General features: G+C 35.7%; 1 protein-coding gene across 1 annotated transcript in view; it reads right to left on the bottom strand.

The window, feature by feature from the left end:
- The window catches only part of VPS8 (VPS8 subunit of CORVET complex), a 261,129-nt gene that overhangs the window by 71,867 nt on the left and 174,162 nt on the right, over window positions 1-15,100 (bottom strand). Inside the window, exons 42-44 of the mRNA XM_054585065.1 lie at window positions 5,615-5,695; window positions 3,614-3,783; window positions 265-430 (exon numbers count right to left, since the gene is read on the bottom strand). Of these exons, the coding sequence (XP_054441040.1) occupies window positions 265-430; window positions 3,614-3,783; window positions 5,615-5,695 (417 nt within the window). The remainder of the gene's footprint in view (window positions 1-264; window positions 431-3,613; window positions 3,784-5,614; window positions 5,696-15,100) is intronic.

Raw genomic sequence — 15,100 nt, 5'->3', positions numbered from 1 at the left:
TGTGTACGTATCTCTTGGTTCGAATGGATCTTAAGCTTTTTGAAGGGCAGAACATGGCTTCTGTTGCTCTCAAACCTCTGTTTTTCAGTGCTGGACAGAGAGGAGAACCTCTTTTCCTCTAAATAGGACTGAATAGATGTCATACACTAAATACCCAATACGTTAGTTGGTTGAAGCCTATAGGACCTGAAAAAAATGAGGCCAGGCCTACCAGACATTTGTAAGAAAAGACCATTTCCATTTTGCCATGAAAACAACTCTTACCTGTGATGGAGTTATCCTTCCCTTTTTGATTTCTGATGAATTTTCACTTAGTTTTCCTACTTTGTTACTTGAGCTGCATTTGTAGCATGTCCATCTTGTTTGTCCCTCAGTTTCTATGGTGCACTCTTTGTTTTGCAGACAAAATGAGTGATACAAATGGCCACAGCTGCAAAATGAAGGCAAGCAATTTGCACTTTTCATTCTCAGAAAACCCATACACATAAGCTGTTGGAGTGTGTTTGTAAGTGATAAAAGATTTCTGATATGCTGAAATGCACTAACAGTTGTATAGGTTAAGAAATAAGCAAGGGAATAAACTTGCTGCTGTCCTCTCTTTTTTAAAAGCCAGAGTCACATATTTGTATACTTAAGCTGTTAGTAAGAACAGAGTGGCAGTTCTCTGACTACAAGCCACCTGGGGGATGAGTTCAACTTCTGCTCATTTCTCAAACTATAAAATACTTTTAGACAGTTTGAAAAGAAGTCAATTGGAGAAAATCATACTTATATAAGTACTTTGATAATAACACAAGTGGTCTGCCTCATCAAATTCAAGGCAAAAGCTGTGATTTGATTAAGCATTAACAAAAATGTCAGTGCTACAGTATATTCTAACCCCATTCCTATAAAGAAATTCCCTATTGATTACATTAAGTTAACAAATGAGCCCTCCAACATGAGTGGTTGAGCATAACTCTGTCACCTTTTCTGATTCCCCCTCATTTCCCCACCGCGCAATGCTGGACTGCCTCAGACGTTAATCCTTTTCTGTAGTCTTTGTAGTCCTTCTCGTTCTATATATAATCTTCCCCTTCTATCGTCTTTCTCCTCTATAGTCTTCTTTTCTACAGCTGCCCTTTGCTTCTTCAGTGATTCCTTCCAGTTCTATAGTTTTAAAATACCACGTACATTTACCACTGATAAATGCCCAATTTATATCTTCAGCACAGACTTCTCTCCTAAATCCCACCTATGCATCTCCTCAATAACTCTCCTCGGGATATTAATGGACTTAAATTTAACATGTCCAAAATTCTTGATTTTCACCCCATTCCGCCCCCACTGCATGCCCTCATCTAACTTTCCATATCTCAATACGTGGCAACTATATTCTTCTAGTTTCCCAGGCCAAAAACTTTGGAGTCATCCTTGACTATTCTTTCTCTCACATCTCACATCCAATCTAGAAACAAATCTTCCCCTCTCTATCTTCAGAACATATTCAGATTCCTACCACGTTTTACTTCATCATTACTGCCTTGAGCTATCCCTCACTTGGGTTACTGCGATGGCCTAATTGATCATTCAACTTCCACCCTTGTCTTTCTATAGTCCATTCTCAACGCACGAAGTGATCCTTAAGACATGAGTCAGACAGATAATGTCAACCCTACTCTCAAAACCACCCAATGTGTTCTTATCTCAAAGGAAATGTTTAATTCTTTTTTTTCTTTTATCCTTACCCAAGAACATTTTTTCATTGCTTTCAGACAGAGAGAAAGGGAAGGAGTGGGGGGTGGTGAGGAGACAAAGGTCTATCGGTTTGTCTTCTATACATGCATCCTGACCAGGGATTGAATCCACAACCTAGGTGTGTGCTCTGATCGAGAATTGAACCCACATCCTCTTGGTGTATGGGATGATGCTCCAACCAAAGGAGCCAGGGCCAAAAATTTAATTCTTCATAATCACATAGTTCCTACATGATTTGGCCTCTGTTCTCGCTCTGAAGTCAGCTCTTATCAATATTCCTTTCTTTCAGTCTGCTCAGGCAGCACTCACCTACTTATTCACTATGCTTTCAACATGCCCAGACTGCACCTGCCTCCTGCTTTCTGCACTTGTCGACCCTCTGCCTGAGGCATTCTCCCTGATACTGCATGGCTACTTCCTTTAGGTCTCTGATCAAATGTCACTGAAATAGTGACACTTTCCCTAATGACTCTTTATAAATTGGTAGCTCCAAACATTCTCTTTCCTCTATATCATGTTTTATTTAGTTCCCAGGAATTATTAATTACATATTTATTAACAATATTTATATTGTCTGTTCATAAGTCACCTTAACAGTGAGGCTCTCCATGACTACTCTATATAAAATATCTTTCTCCCCTCAAACGCTCTGTATCTCACTGAACATGTTTTCCTTTTTTCCATAGTAGTAACTACCTGGCATTTTACTTGTTTGTCTGCCCTTGACACTGGAATATAAACTCCATGAGAGCAGATCCTTTGTTTCACTAATACTGCACCCTATCCCCTTGAACAGTTCCTGGCATACAGTAGGTGCTTAATAAATATCTGTTGAATAAATGGGCTCTTTTTGTAATGAGAACTACTTCCCTTGCCTCCCACCAAATCTACCACTCCTCCTGTATCTATAATAACAGCAGCTAACACATATATTGTTAACTTACCATATGTTACCAGGATAACAAATGTCTTGTGTGAATTATCTCATTTAATCTTCACAAAACCATGGGAAGAAGTACCATTATTATTCCAGTTTACAGAAGAGAAGACTCAGATATAAAGAGATTAAATTTACTTGTCAAAGTCCCACAGCTAGAAAAGTTAGGATTTGAACTCAAGAAGTTTGGCTACAGAGTTTATCTTATACTGCCTCTATCCATGTACTCTAGGTGAGCAGTCTTAGCTCTTGAGATCAGACTTTTCACTCTAATACTAGATTCCTTCTCTCTTTGCACCGTGGCTTTAAATATCATTTATATGCTGTCAGTTTCTAAATTTATATTTCTAGGACATGTCTCCAGGTTTCTGACCAGAAAAACCGTCTACCTGACACTCCTGCTTGGATGTCTACTAGTCGTCTCAAACCCAACATCTCCAAGACAGAACTCTTGATTTCTCCAGTTTTTCACAACTGTTCTTCACCTTAGACAATGGGACCCTGTTCATCCAGTTGCTCAGGCAACTCACACACTGTATCTAATACATCGGCAAGTTAGCTCTGCCTGTAAAATAAATTCTGAGCCTTCACACTTACCTCTCTCATTGTGCTCAAAATGTCACTTTTTTAGAGATGCTTTTCCTCATTATGTTGTCTTAAAATAGCATTCTCACCCCAAACATTTCATCACTTCATCCTTCCATCCCCTTACCTGTGCTTTATTTTTACTCATAGCTTTTATTACTCTGTATTTATTTACTGTCTGATCACTCTAACACCCATTCCTCCTGACTCCCATGGAGAATGTAAGGTCTGTAAGAGCTCTGACCACTGCTAGAATGATCAGCTGAGGCTGTGTATCTGCATGTATTCCTACCTGGTAAAACCATACATGTACACACATGCACCATACGTGTAATAGTTCCTTCTCTCTCTTACCTAAAGACAATAATTTCATCAGCCATTTCTTGGCGTCTCTTGTACTGCTGCAAACATATAGAACAGTAATCCTGCTTGGGATTCAGTCCTCTGGCGACTGAAGCTCTCAGGTTACACAGTGACCAATGGAGATCCTGGTTTAGAAGGCTAGTAGTTGTTTCCAGCAGGGTCTAGGAAAGACCAAAACAAAAAACAAACAAAAATGGTTTATAAAATGAAACAGACAGAGGGAACGAATAGGAAATCTCAGTTGTTTAGTTTTCAACCACAAACAACCGAAATTAAAATACACTATGAAGGCACAAAATTAAACAGTCATCACAAAACTTCAAATTAAGTGTTTAACTTTAATGTGCAGAGTTAATGACCAGTGCAGATATTAAGATTCTCAAAATAGTTATTAAAAGGCCATTACTGGTTTCTACTGAGACACGTGTGTTTAGCCATTCTGTGGCTTAATTCAGTACTGATGGCTTTCAAATAACTAGATAAACTCAAATCTATTTATTTATTACATATATAAAATAAATTCTCTCTGAATGGCTTGAAGTGTTATAACAAATAATAAAAATATCCCTGATTTTTTAAAAATAAAAACTGCATGATGGCAATATTTCAAGTAACCTTTCACTGGCAAAGCTAATGGCCATTACTCAGTTTTCACCTCCCTTGGGCAGAGAGATCACATTTTCCTGATCAGCATTTACAGGTCATTTGAATCTGCTCAAGACTGTAACACCTGCCATTAGACATTTTCACAGCTATCACAGTAAGTCACTTTAAGGCTCTGTGTTCTTACAAAGTACTGAGTTCGCACTATATCTAACTCTCAACATTCATATATATCCTATCATTTAGATGTACAGTTGAGTTCTTCCCTGTCAATCCCAAAGGGGAAATTATACTGACCATCCTCCTTGCTACATATCCCAGCCCCGTAACTTTATCTGTAATGCAGAACTTTTAGTTTTGTCTAACGGTCTAACTCTTAGAACTAAACTTAATTCGTTCCAATCAACCCCATCTTTTCCTCGTCTTCCAAAGTTCCAAAGTTCACAAAATTTTCTGCTTTGCACTCAGCTTTCCTTCTGCTGACATGCAGTCTCTGCTGCAAGGGTATTTGCTTCATGGGGCCATGCAGAGCAAAACTGCAGTTTTTACAACACCCTAAGAAAAGCTCTGTCACCTAAATGTTTCCTTTTCTCTTCTCTGATTATTAAAAAAGCAGGCATTGTATCCATGATGCCCAAAAGGCACTTTTCCTAGGAGCACAATAAGAAAAATATCTGTACCCCAAGCTGGCTCCTACTGGGAATTAAAGCTATAGGCAGTTTTCAGTGAAGGGAGAAACTGATGATCATTTTTGGTTAGTGGCAATTACCCACTTCAGGATGTTTAAGAGTAATTTTCTATACTAATGCTGACCCTCCTTTTTATGGTTATACTTTGCATTTAATTATTTTTCCAGAAAGTTTTTCATACTTTTGATTTCAAAAGATATTTGTCCCTCTGCCAATAAATCAAAACAATAAAATGAACTCAAATTTGATACATTTCCACACTCTAGAATATATGTGTATGTATAAAATATAAATTAATTAAGGTCAAGAAAAGTTTAAAAAATTTAACATTGAGATTTGACAAGTAACATTTTAATATAGCAAACTTCCACTAAATAGACAGCAATTTTTAAAAGAAAAATTATAGGTGCAAAGACAAATAAATAGATTTTTTCTACTTTAGGACAAGCTTGGAAATAGAGAGTAAGCTTAGTTGTGCCCTGGCCAGTGGCTCAGTTGGTTGGAGCGTCATCCCATATACCGAAAGGTTGCAGGTTCTATTCCCAGTCACAGTACATATGCCTCTGAGAGGCAACCAATTGCTATTTCTCTCTCACATCAGTTTTCCACTCTCCTCTTTCTCCCAGACTTCCCCTCTCTCTAAAATCCATGAGCATGTCCTCAGGTGAGGATAAAAAGAAATTTTTTTAAAGTAGCTTACTTGTTCATAGTTAAAGGTGTCCAACATTCCCAGAATAAGCCCCTGGATTTCTCCAAGTTTTCCTTTTCCATAAACTGGATCCTAATTCAAAAAAAGTTATAAAAATTATACTGCTGTTTTTGGTACTTTAAAATATAAGTTATCTGAAAAAGCCAACTACTCTTAAGTATTTTTCTAGTCACAAAACATTCTTCATGAACCTTCCATTGGAAACGTACATCAGTTTCCCTCTGGCCATCACAAATATTTTGGAAAAATAAATAAAATGTAAATGATCCAAGCCCCTTGCTTAACAATCTTCTTTGCAAGTCTAATTAAATTTCACTCTGGTTTGGTTTCTGCAAGAAGCTTCTTCTCCTTCTTCACATTAAAAACCACCTCTTCCTCTTTAAGCTCTTATTTGCCTGCTATATCAAAACCAATATACTCACAAGTACTCAGAATCTATCTTAACAACTTCTGCAACCCACATTTGGTCATCTTCTAGCCCATACCAACTAAACTGCTTCAGTTCAGGAGACAAGACTTCAATTTAGGAAATCAATTTATGGATCGGTTTTTCAAAGCTTTTTTTTTCAAAAAGTCACTACTAATAAACAACAGGTACCCAGACACCCCATCTTCCCTCCACTTATTTTCATATGAGATTTGTCAAGTAACTTTCTTATTATATACAATTTTGAAAACATTAAAGTATACAAAAATAAACCAAAAAATGAAATCCAACTACCCAGAGATAAACATATTTGATAACATTTTGATGTATATTCTTTCAGTCTTGTTTCTGAGGAAGGAGAAAGAGGGAGAAAGGAATGTATTTCTTAGTGTATAAAATTCAGTATTTCACATAATATTTTTATTTAGTTTTTACTAAACAGCATATTGTGAGCAGTTTCCCATATTGTTAAATATTTCATAATACTACAGAGTATGAATTGTGTACAAATACTGTATGTTATTCAACCATTCTCTGTTGTTGGACATTTATTTCCCTCACCACCACCCACCCCCAAATCCTACCCACTATTATCAAATGGATAGTGGCTGCAAATTTTGGTCTGAATCGCCTTCTTTAGAGAAGATTTCTAGCAAGGGAATTTCTGACTCAAAGAGTATTGTTATTCAATATTGGTATATACTCCCTAATTGCTCTTTCTAAAAGTCGTATTATGCAATTTTTGTCTCCATCAGCATATTTATGTGCACATTTTTCTGCACTTTTGGCTAGGCTGGGAATCATAATAAATTTTTTTGCTAATAAGTCTATTACTTCACTCTGAGGCTACATATGGCATCAATGATTCTTCCATGCTAAACAGGAGAATCCAACTAAACAGTAATGATAAAAATAGCTGCTATTTATTAAGTGGATAGCATATGCAAGTACAGTGCTAAATATTATGTACCATATCACTAAATCCCTTCCAGAACATTTTTAAATGAAGAAATTCAGGCTCAGAGAGGTTAAGTAAAATTCTCTAAGAAACCATTACACAGATAAGCTGGGATTTGAATCTAGGTACTTCAGAAACCATGGTTTTAATTAACACACAGTACTGGTCTCCTAAGTATGGATACATAAACTAATAAAGTAGTGTTTTCTAGATAACATGGGTAACTGATATGGATAACTAAATGACAAACCAATGTTTGCTGGAAAATATAGGTAACATTTCTGGTTACTTCTTAGGGAGTAGAAGTTCTTAAAATCTTGGTGCAATAACAGTAACTGAATTCAGGTGTTTAGAAAGAAAAAGGACAAAAGCAGTAAAGCAGGAAAACTTAGAAGAGGGTTCAGAAATGTGAGAAGAAACTTTGTCTTCCTGCACTTGCACAATACAGTCTTAGGATTTGCTTCTTTTTCTCTTCTCAGATCTGATGATGGCTCTTGGCAGACTGGGGAGTTGCAGTTTCAAAGTAAGATCGGCTTTCAGAATTTTCAGTTGTTCTAGACCAGCACAAGATGGTCTACCATCGGTCTCTGGTCTCTGATGCCAAGTGAGATTGAAGGTAGAGAATAACTATATATCTGTGTGCTAATTAACAAGTTTACAAGTTTGGGCCTGAACAGGTTGCTTCAGCTTAGTGGGGAAATTTTCTGTCTCACAGCTAGAGATTGTATCACTAAGCTAAGATACCTGTCAAACATGTACAGACCATTTAGAAAGGGCAAGACTATAGATATTTCAGATTAATTCTTCACTAGAAAAACAATTCAGGCCATACAACCACCAGATAAATTTTTCTCTTAATTTTCTTTGCATAAAAAGAAAATACATGTTAAAGCTTCTGAACTTACACTCAATTATACTTTTGGTCAAGCTCTTAATAAATACACTTATTTCTCAAAGTATCAATAGACAGTTTAACACCTTATTATAAAAAACCATTATAATATCTACTATAATATGTACATCCAATGCACTCTAACATAGAGAATAAAGAGGTCTTTAAAAGGTTAAATTCTGGTAAAAAGAAGAAATCTTTATAGGTCACGTCTATATTTATATCAGTACATTCACTTTCATATGCATAATTTAAAGGCAAAATCATGAAAATTACCTCATGCTGGGACAACATATAAATTATGGAATGCAAAAGAGAGCTCAGAGCTTAGTGCACAGCAAGCACACGACCCACTAGCTTTTCAAATTATTTCCCAAAGATGTCAGCGAGATTCTTCAGCAATAAATAACTACCGAGGTTTAACATTTTTTGGTAAATTATAAAAGAAGAGCAGACTTGGGTACTTTACATAAACTTTTTTTTTTTTTTTTAAAACACATTAGAAAAAGATGTGATGACCACTTTTTCCCTATTGATTTTTGGACCCATTGTATCATTATGTGGTTTCTTTTAAAATTAAAATTTTTACTAATAAAATACTACTTTAAAACATGAATGTTCTCAGCAGGTTAGCATATAAATCATTTGTTTGCTTTAACTCCCTCAGTAAGACAGCCATAAATAGCTTGTCAGAGCCAGGAATCACTTTTGCCAAAGAGTGAAGATCAATAAAAGCAAGCAGTGAAGACAGAATGTATGTAACATAAATACGGTCTCTTAAAAACACTAACTTATCATCTAATTTTCATGAAAGAAAAATGTACAATTCAAGTGCCAGACATCAGTCTAAATAAACATTTAGAGGTCAAGAAGATCTTTGAGAACCTCTTACCATGTGAACATTTCTTCTGGAAAAAAAAAGAAACAAAAACAAACCCAAACTGCAAATATCTAAGCAATTGTGCATCTAAATAACTGTCACTCCCATTTCTCCCCAAGCCACCTAATAAAGTGAGGTGGGTGTGAAAAACACCAGGGCTGGTGTTAGGGATAAAAGAAAAGATCTGACATTTGGAGTTAGAAAACCTAGGTTAATTTCCCAGCTGCGCCCTCTCAATAACTGAGTAAACTAAGGCACTTTCCTCTTGAGAAACATGAGGATACTGCTACTTTCCTCAGCTTAATGGACACAGAGAACAAAGGAAATACAGTATGTTTATAAACTGCTGAGAACTACTCAAGGATATTAGGTGATTGAGCCACTAATATTTATTGAGTATATACTGTATTTTGCCATGTATAAATGGTGCCCATGTTTCTGGCCCAAACTTTCAGGGGAAAAAAACCCTTTCATTTTAATTCTTTAATCTTTTATTTTACTTAAGATACTTTTTTTAATATTATAAAGGAATTTTAACATTTATTTCTGAACATGCTATGGTATAAGAAATTCTATGTAACAAATAACTACAAAACATAAGGACAGATACAAGATATTACCAATGTATAACGTACATCCTTATTTTCCCTCAAATATTTGGGCAAAAATATTCTCATTTTACACAGCAAAATAAGATATGTTCTAAGCACTGTGCTGAAAAAGGAAATATTCTAGTGGAGCAGATCTAAAGTGGATTAAGTTCTGGGTCTGATAAGAAAGGTGATAAGGGGGAAGACTGAAACTCAAGACAACACACTTAGGTACATAAAAATTCCTGGTTGGAGCATTTGGTAACGTAAATGAAATGCATCAGTTACTTGAAAGACACAATCTACCAAAACTCACACAAAAAGAAATACATAAAAAAAGAAAGAAATAGATCATCTGAATGGATCTGTATCTCTGAACTGAATTCCATCAATAAATAATAACCTTCCAAAACAGAAGGTCCAAGACCCAGATGGTTTTTGCTGGCTTATTCTATAAAATATTTAAAGAAGAAATTGTACAAATACTCTATCGTCTGTTCCAAAAATAGAAGCAAAGGGAACATGTCCTTACTCATTCTATGAAGCCAGCATTGCCCTAATACCAAAAACAGACAAAACGATCTCAAGTAAAATGCCAAGAAGTTACTTTATGGAAAGACAAAAGACCCCAAATAGCCAACATAACATGGAAGAATGACCAAGTCAGAGGACATTACCCGACTTCAAAATGTGCTATGAAGTTACAATAATCACAACAGTGTAGTACTGGCGATAGACTAGACAAATAGTTCAATGAAAAAGAATAGAGCTCCCAGAAATAGACCCCCTTAAAAATAGCCAGTTCAACTGAGCAAAGGCAATTCAATGGAGAAAGGGATAGTGTATTTTCAACAAATGATGTTGCAATAACTGGATATCCACATGCAGAAAATGACTCTAGACACTGGCATTACCTTTTTCACAAAAATTAACTCAAAATGAATCATGGACATAAAGTGAAAAATGCAAAACTTCTAGAAAATAACATGGGAAAAAAATCTAGGTGACCCTGGGTTTGGTTGTGAGTTTTTAGATACAACATGAAGTACACAATCCATGAAAGGAAAAATTGGAAAAGTTGGACCGCATTAAAATTTAAAAACTTCTGCTTTGTGAAAGACATGGTTGAAAGAATGAAAAGACAAGCTGGGAGAAAATATTTCCAAACACGTATCTGATGAAGGACTTGTATGAAAAATATACAAAGAACTCTTAAAACTCAAAAACGAAAAACAAACAACAACCCAACTAAAAAGTGGTCAAAAAACCTAAACAGACATCTTATTAGTGGAGATATACAGATGGCTAATGAGCACATGAAAAGATGTTCAACATCATTATTGAATACTGCAAATAAAACGTGACCACTAACCTATTAGAATAGTTAAAATCTAAAACACTGGATTTATTGTCTTATAGCCCAGAATATGGTCTATCTTGGTAACTGTCCCACATATTCTTGAGAATAATATGTATTCTGCTGCTCTAATTAATATATACATGTCAGCAAGGTCAAAGTGGTTAAAAATGTTCAGCAGGAATCTGCAGTTGCCCTTATTTTTGTTCTTCTGACTCCTTTTTTCCTCTGCCTACTTTTAAGTTTTTCTGTTAATCATTGATTTTGAGCAATTTTGATGTGCTTTGTAGTTTTCATAATGCTTTCTGAGTTTGGAGTTATTTCTCTGTGTACTAACAGTTCTCAAATTTGGAAAATTTTCAGACAATATTTCTTCAAATATTTTTTATGCTCCAACTCCTTTTTCAGGACCCCAAGTACACATATTTTGGACCACCTGAAAGTGTCCAACAGCTGACTGTTACAGAGCTGATACTGTGGTTCATTTTTTTCTGATTCTTTTTACTCTAAAATGTTTCATTTTTGATAGTCTATTATCACTATGTCTTCAAATTCACTAGTCTTTCTTTTTTTGTTTTGGTGTTCTTGTCTGCTAATTCTAATATCCATGTCATACCTGGGTTTCATTTTCCAACTTCTTTGCATACCTTATACATTTTGATTCAATGTTACACACTGCAAATTTTCCATTGTTGGGACCTGAATATTTTTGTATTCCTAAAAGTATTTCTAAGTCTTTTCTGGGATGCAGTTAAATTATATGTGAAAACAGTTCAATCCTTTCTTGTCTTCCTTTTTAAGATATGTAAGGCATAGCTGGAGCTATGTGTAGTCTAGGGCTGTTTCCCACTATTGAGTATATCTGAGCACTCTCCAATGTTCTGTGAATTATAAAGTCTTCTAGGAGTCAATGGTGGGAAAGACCCTGCTGCTGGCCCTCTACGACTCAGAGGGTTTGTTCCTCTATTCCTCTCCAGTGGTTTTCTCCTTGGCTTCGGTAGTTTCCTCAGATCATGTTTGGGGCATCCTTCTGCACATCTCCAAAATTCTCTCTTGATACCTGCCCTGCTAACTCTGGCCATCTTGGTCTCTCTAGACTCTCGGCTTAATCTCCTTAAATCAAAGAGTATGCTGGAAACTGCTTGGGATCCTCTTTCCTGAGCTATTGCCTGAAACTCAAAACATCAAGCTGCAGCAAACGGGCTCACCTTATTTGTTTCCTGTCTCTTAGGAATCACTGTCCTTTATTGCCTGACATATCCAGTTTTTCGAAAACTATTTCATATATTTTTTGGTTGTTTCAAGCAGGAGGGTAAATCCAGTCTGTTACTCCATCTTGGCCAGAAGTGGAATTCTTCCATCCTTGATTTTTACTTACTCTAGAAATATTTATTGAGCAGCCATTATATGCCATGTGCCTCTGGGCTAAGTGATGGTGATATAGTACTAGGCAAAGTATAGTCTTATCTCCAAGGTCCTTCTGTACTAATAGGAAATGAAACTATTCTGATTCTTAGATATTTCCTAGAACTCCATTTTTGGCCTTCTTTTCTCACTAACTTCCTTCCTTCTAAAGTTTTTCAAGTTTGAAGAATTTAACTACTGCTTCTTTGTGGATGATTTCCAAGACCATATATCTATTTCTTACCTCTTTCTATAAACTCAGTCTTGTATTCCCCCTCTGCTCATTGTTAGCCATGTGAAACTGGTATCAGGGGGTAATCTGGGTTCTTGTTATATTACCCTACATCTAAAATGTCGAAAGTCAAGTGGATTCTATTGACTAAGTAATTTCCAAATCTATTTTCTACTATCCATTCTATGTAACTCAGTTTAAAAACTTTGAGTGCCTATTTTATTCTACGTATCTCTATGCCTTCAGCCTTGATCCCTTCCAATTTATCCTTTATAACATAGGCTGAGTGATCTTTTTAAAGAGAAACCTCATTCCATTATTCCTCTGCTTAAAATCCCTAGTCCTTACAGTGGTTTAAAAAGAAATTAAGGACACATTCCCTGCCTGTCTCTCAGATTTTTAGCTCCCTAACTCATCTTTATTCTTGTCCTATGTTCCAAGAATATTGGGTTGGCCAAGAACTTTGTTTGTTTTTTTCCATAAGATGGTTCTAGTAGTGTTTAGTTGTCTTTAACTTCATTTGAAACAATTTTGTTAGACTATATTGTGAGAGCTGTCATATCAGCGTGCATTTAAAAAGTTTTATCGAAATTGGTCAGTTTTTGTGTAGCCATATTAATATTGAAGATGGAAGAAAATATGCAACATTTTTGGCAAATTATGCTTTATTATTTCAAGAAAGGTAAAAAATGCAACTGAAACACACAAAAAAGATTTGTGCAGTGTATGGAGGTGCTGTGACTGACCAACCGTGTCAAAAGTGGTTTGCGACATTTTGTGCTAGAAATTTCTCATTGGACAATGCTCCACAATATGGTAGATTAGTTGAAATTGATGGCAATAAAATTGAGACATTGAGAAAAGTCAATATTATACCACGTGGGAGATAGCTGACATACTTAAAATATCCAAATGAATAAAGTTATTGGTGAAAATGAAAAAAATGCATCTTTCATTTTATGAAAACAACTAAATGGACTTTTTAGCCAACCCAATACTTAGACACAGCTCCTCATATGTATCATGTTTTACCTCAAGTCCTTTGCATATATAGTTCACTCTCCTTAAAAAAGTCCTATTTCCTTTTTACCCCAATTCCTTTAGACTCTTTGAAATTCATTTCAGGCATCTCCTCCAGAAAATCTTTCCAAATTCTCCAGTCTGTTTCAAATATATACTTATATTGGAACTTCTTTGGCAATATATATTCAGAAACCCAATTCGTTCTAACTTACTCAAAGCAGATAATTATTATAAAGGTACTGGGATGTCTAAAGGACCCAAGCAAAAGAATGCAGGTAAGCCTTAAAAGCTACAATGAAGGACTCAAATGCCATGAGGATTTTCTCTCCGTTATCTCCTCTCCCAGTGTCTTAGGTCCTCTTCTTGTGTCTTTTCTCTTCTCCATGTACCTTGTCTATTCTCTTCTTTGTGCATCTGCTCCATTCTTCTCCCTCTCTCTGTAAATTAACTTTTTTTCACTAGTTTAGTTCATATGATGGGAAAGTAGTCATGGTCAGATCCTGAACATTGTACCTTATATAATCCAGAGACCTGAAGAGAGACATTCTTCTTTCTCAAGTTCAGTTCTAAAATTTCCAGTAAGGGACACTGATTGGCCCTGTTTAGGCTGGTTGCCCACCCTGAGTTAATCAGGTGGAGCCAGGGAGCAGGGTCATGCCTTCACGTGGCTGTTCTGTTGTAACCTCATGGGCTGAAAGTGGAGGGATGTAAAAGTGGCAATTACCCTACATGGAGTTCAGTACATAATTCTTAAAGGTGGCCACTACGACTTGATTAAAGCCCTATGGATAGTTGTAGCAGAACATTCTCTATATTTGTCTAATAAGAGGTCTTTAGGGCAAGAACTGTGCCTTTCATCCACATAAATAATGACTAAGCAGGGTAACACGTAATTAATAAACTAAAAATTAACTCTCCAAAAGACCAGGGACTGAAGCTTATATAATATAATGGGAAAGAGCATAAATTAAGAGGTAAGAGGCTATCCTTGAGCTTCATGCTTTGTCAACAGAAATTTTTATAGTAGCCCTACCTACCTCAAGAGGTTGTGAGCTTTAAATGAGATACTAACTGTGAAAGCACCTTGAAAACATAAAAATCTCTATACAAATATAAGGTAGCATTCTTATTACAGTAATCACAAGTGTTCAAATAAAGAATTTAAGAACTAGCATACCTTCTTGATTAGTGGGAGTTAACAACCACTGAAGGCAGAAAATAAGAATACAAATTATAATGACTGCCAGTATAACTCAAAGTGAAGATTTTTCAAATATTAAAAGGCTTCAAAAACATGAATTTTAAAGTACAGGATAAAAAACATATGCTTTTGCCAATGCAAAGTTAGATTTTTATTTATTATAATTTATGTATCAGAAAGTGTGGTTAAAGCTCAACATAAAGCAAAATGCATACACTGAGAGTGAAGCCATTTTTGGCTTTAGGATTTCATTTTTTTTCTAATCTACTTGGTGAACTAAAGTATTCCTGCCTTATGGAGATACTACTTTATATGTGATTAAAAACTTTATGACTAATGTATTTTAAAATGGATGTAAGAGGAGTTGTCCATATCAAAGAATTTTTCAACACATGACAAGGATCAAATGAGATAATTACGTGTAAAGAGACATTCTAAATGATAAGGTGCTATGCAGTGAGAGCTACTGAGTACAACAGTCTTTATCAGCAAAGGCCCAGATGCTCAATACCA

Source organism: Pteronotus mesoamericanus, unplaced genomic scaffold, assembly GCF_021234165.1.
Source record: "Pteronotus mesoamericanus isolate MK-2021 breed Mesoamerican mustached bat unplaced genomic scaffold, CSHL_Meso_final contig_82, whole genome shotgun sequence".
In the NCBI taxonomy this organism is placed as follows: domain Eukaryota; kingdom Metazoa; phylum Chordata; class Mammalia; order Chiroptera; family Mormoopidae; genus Pteronotus; species Pteronotus mesoamericanus.
Note: the sequence above shows the minus strand (reverse complement) of the source record. Positions and strands in the feature narration are given on the sequence as shown.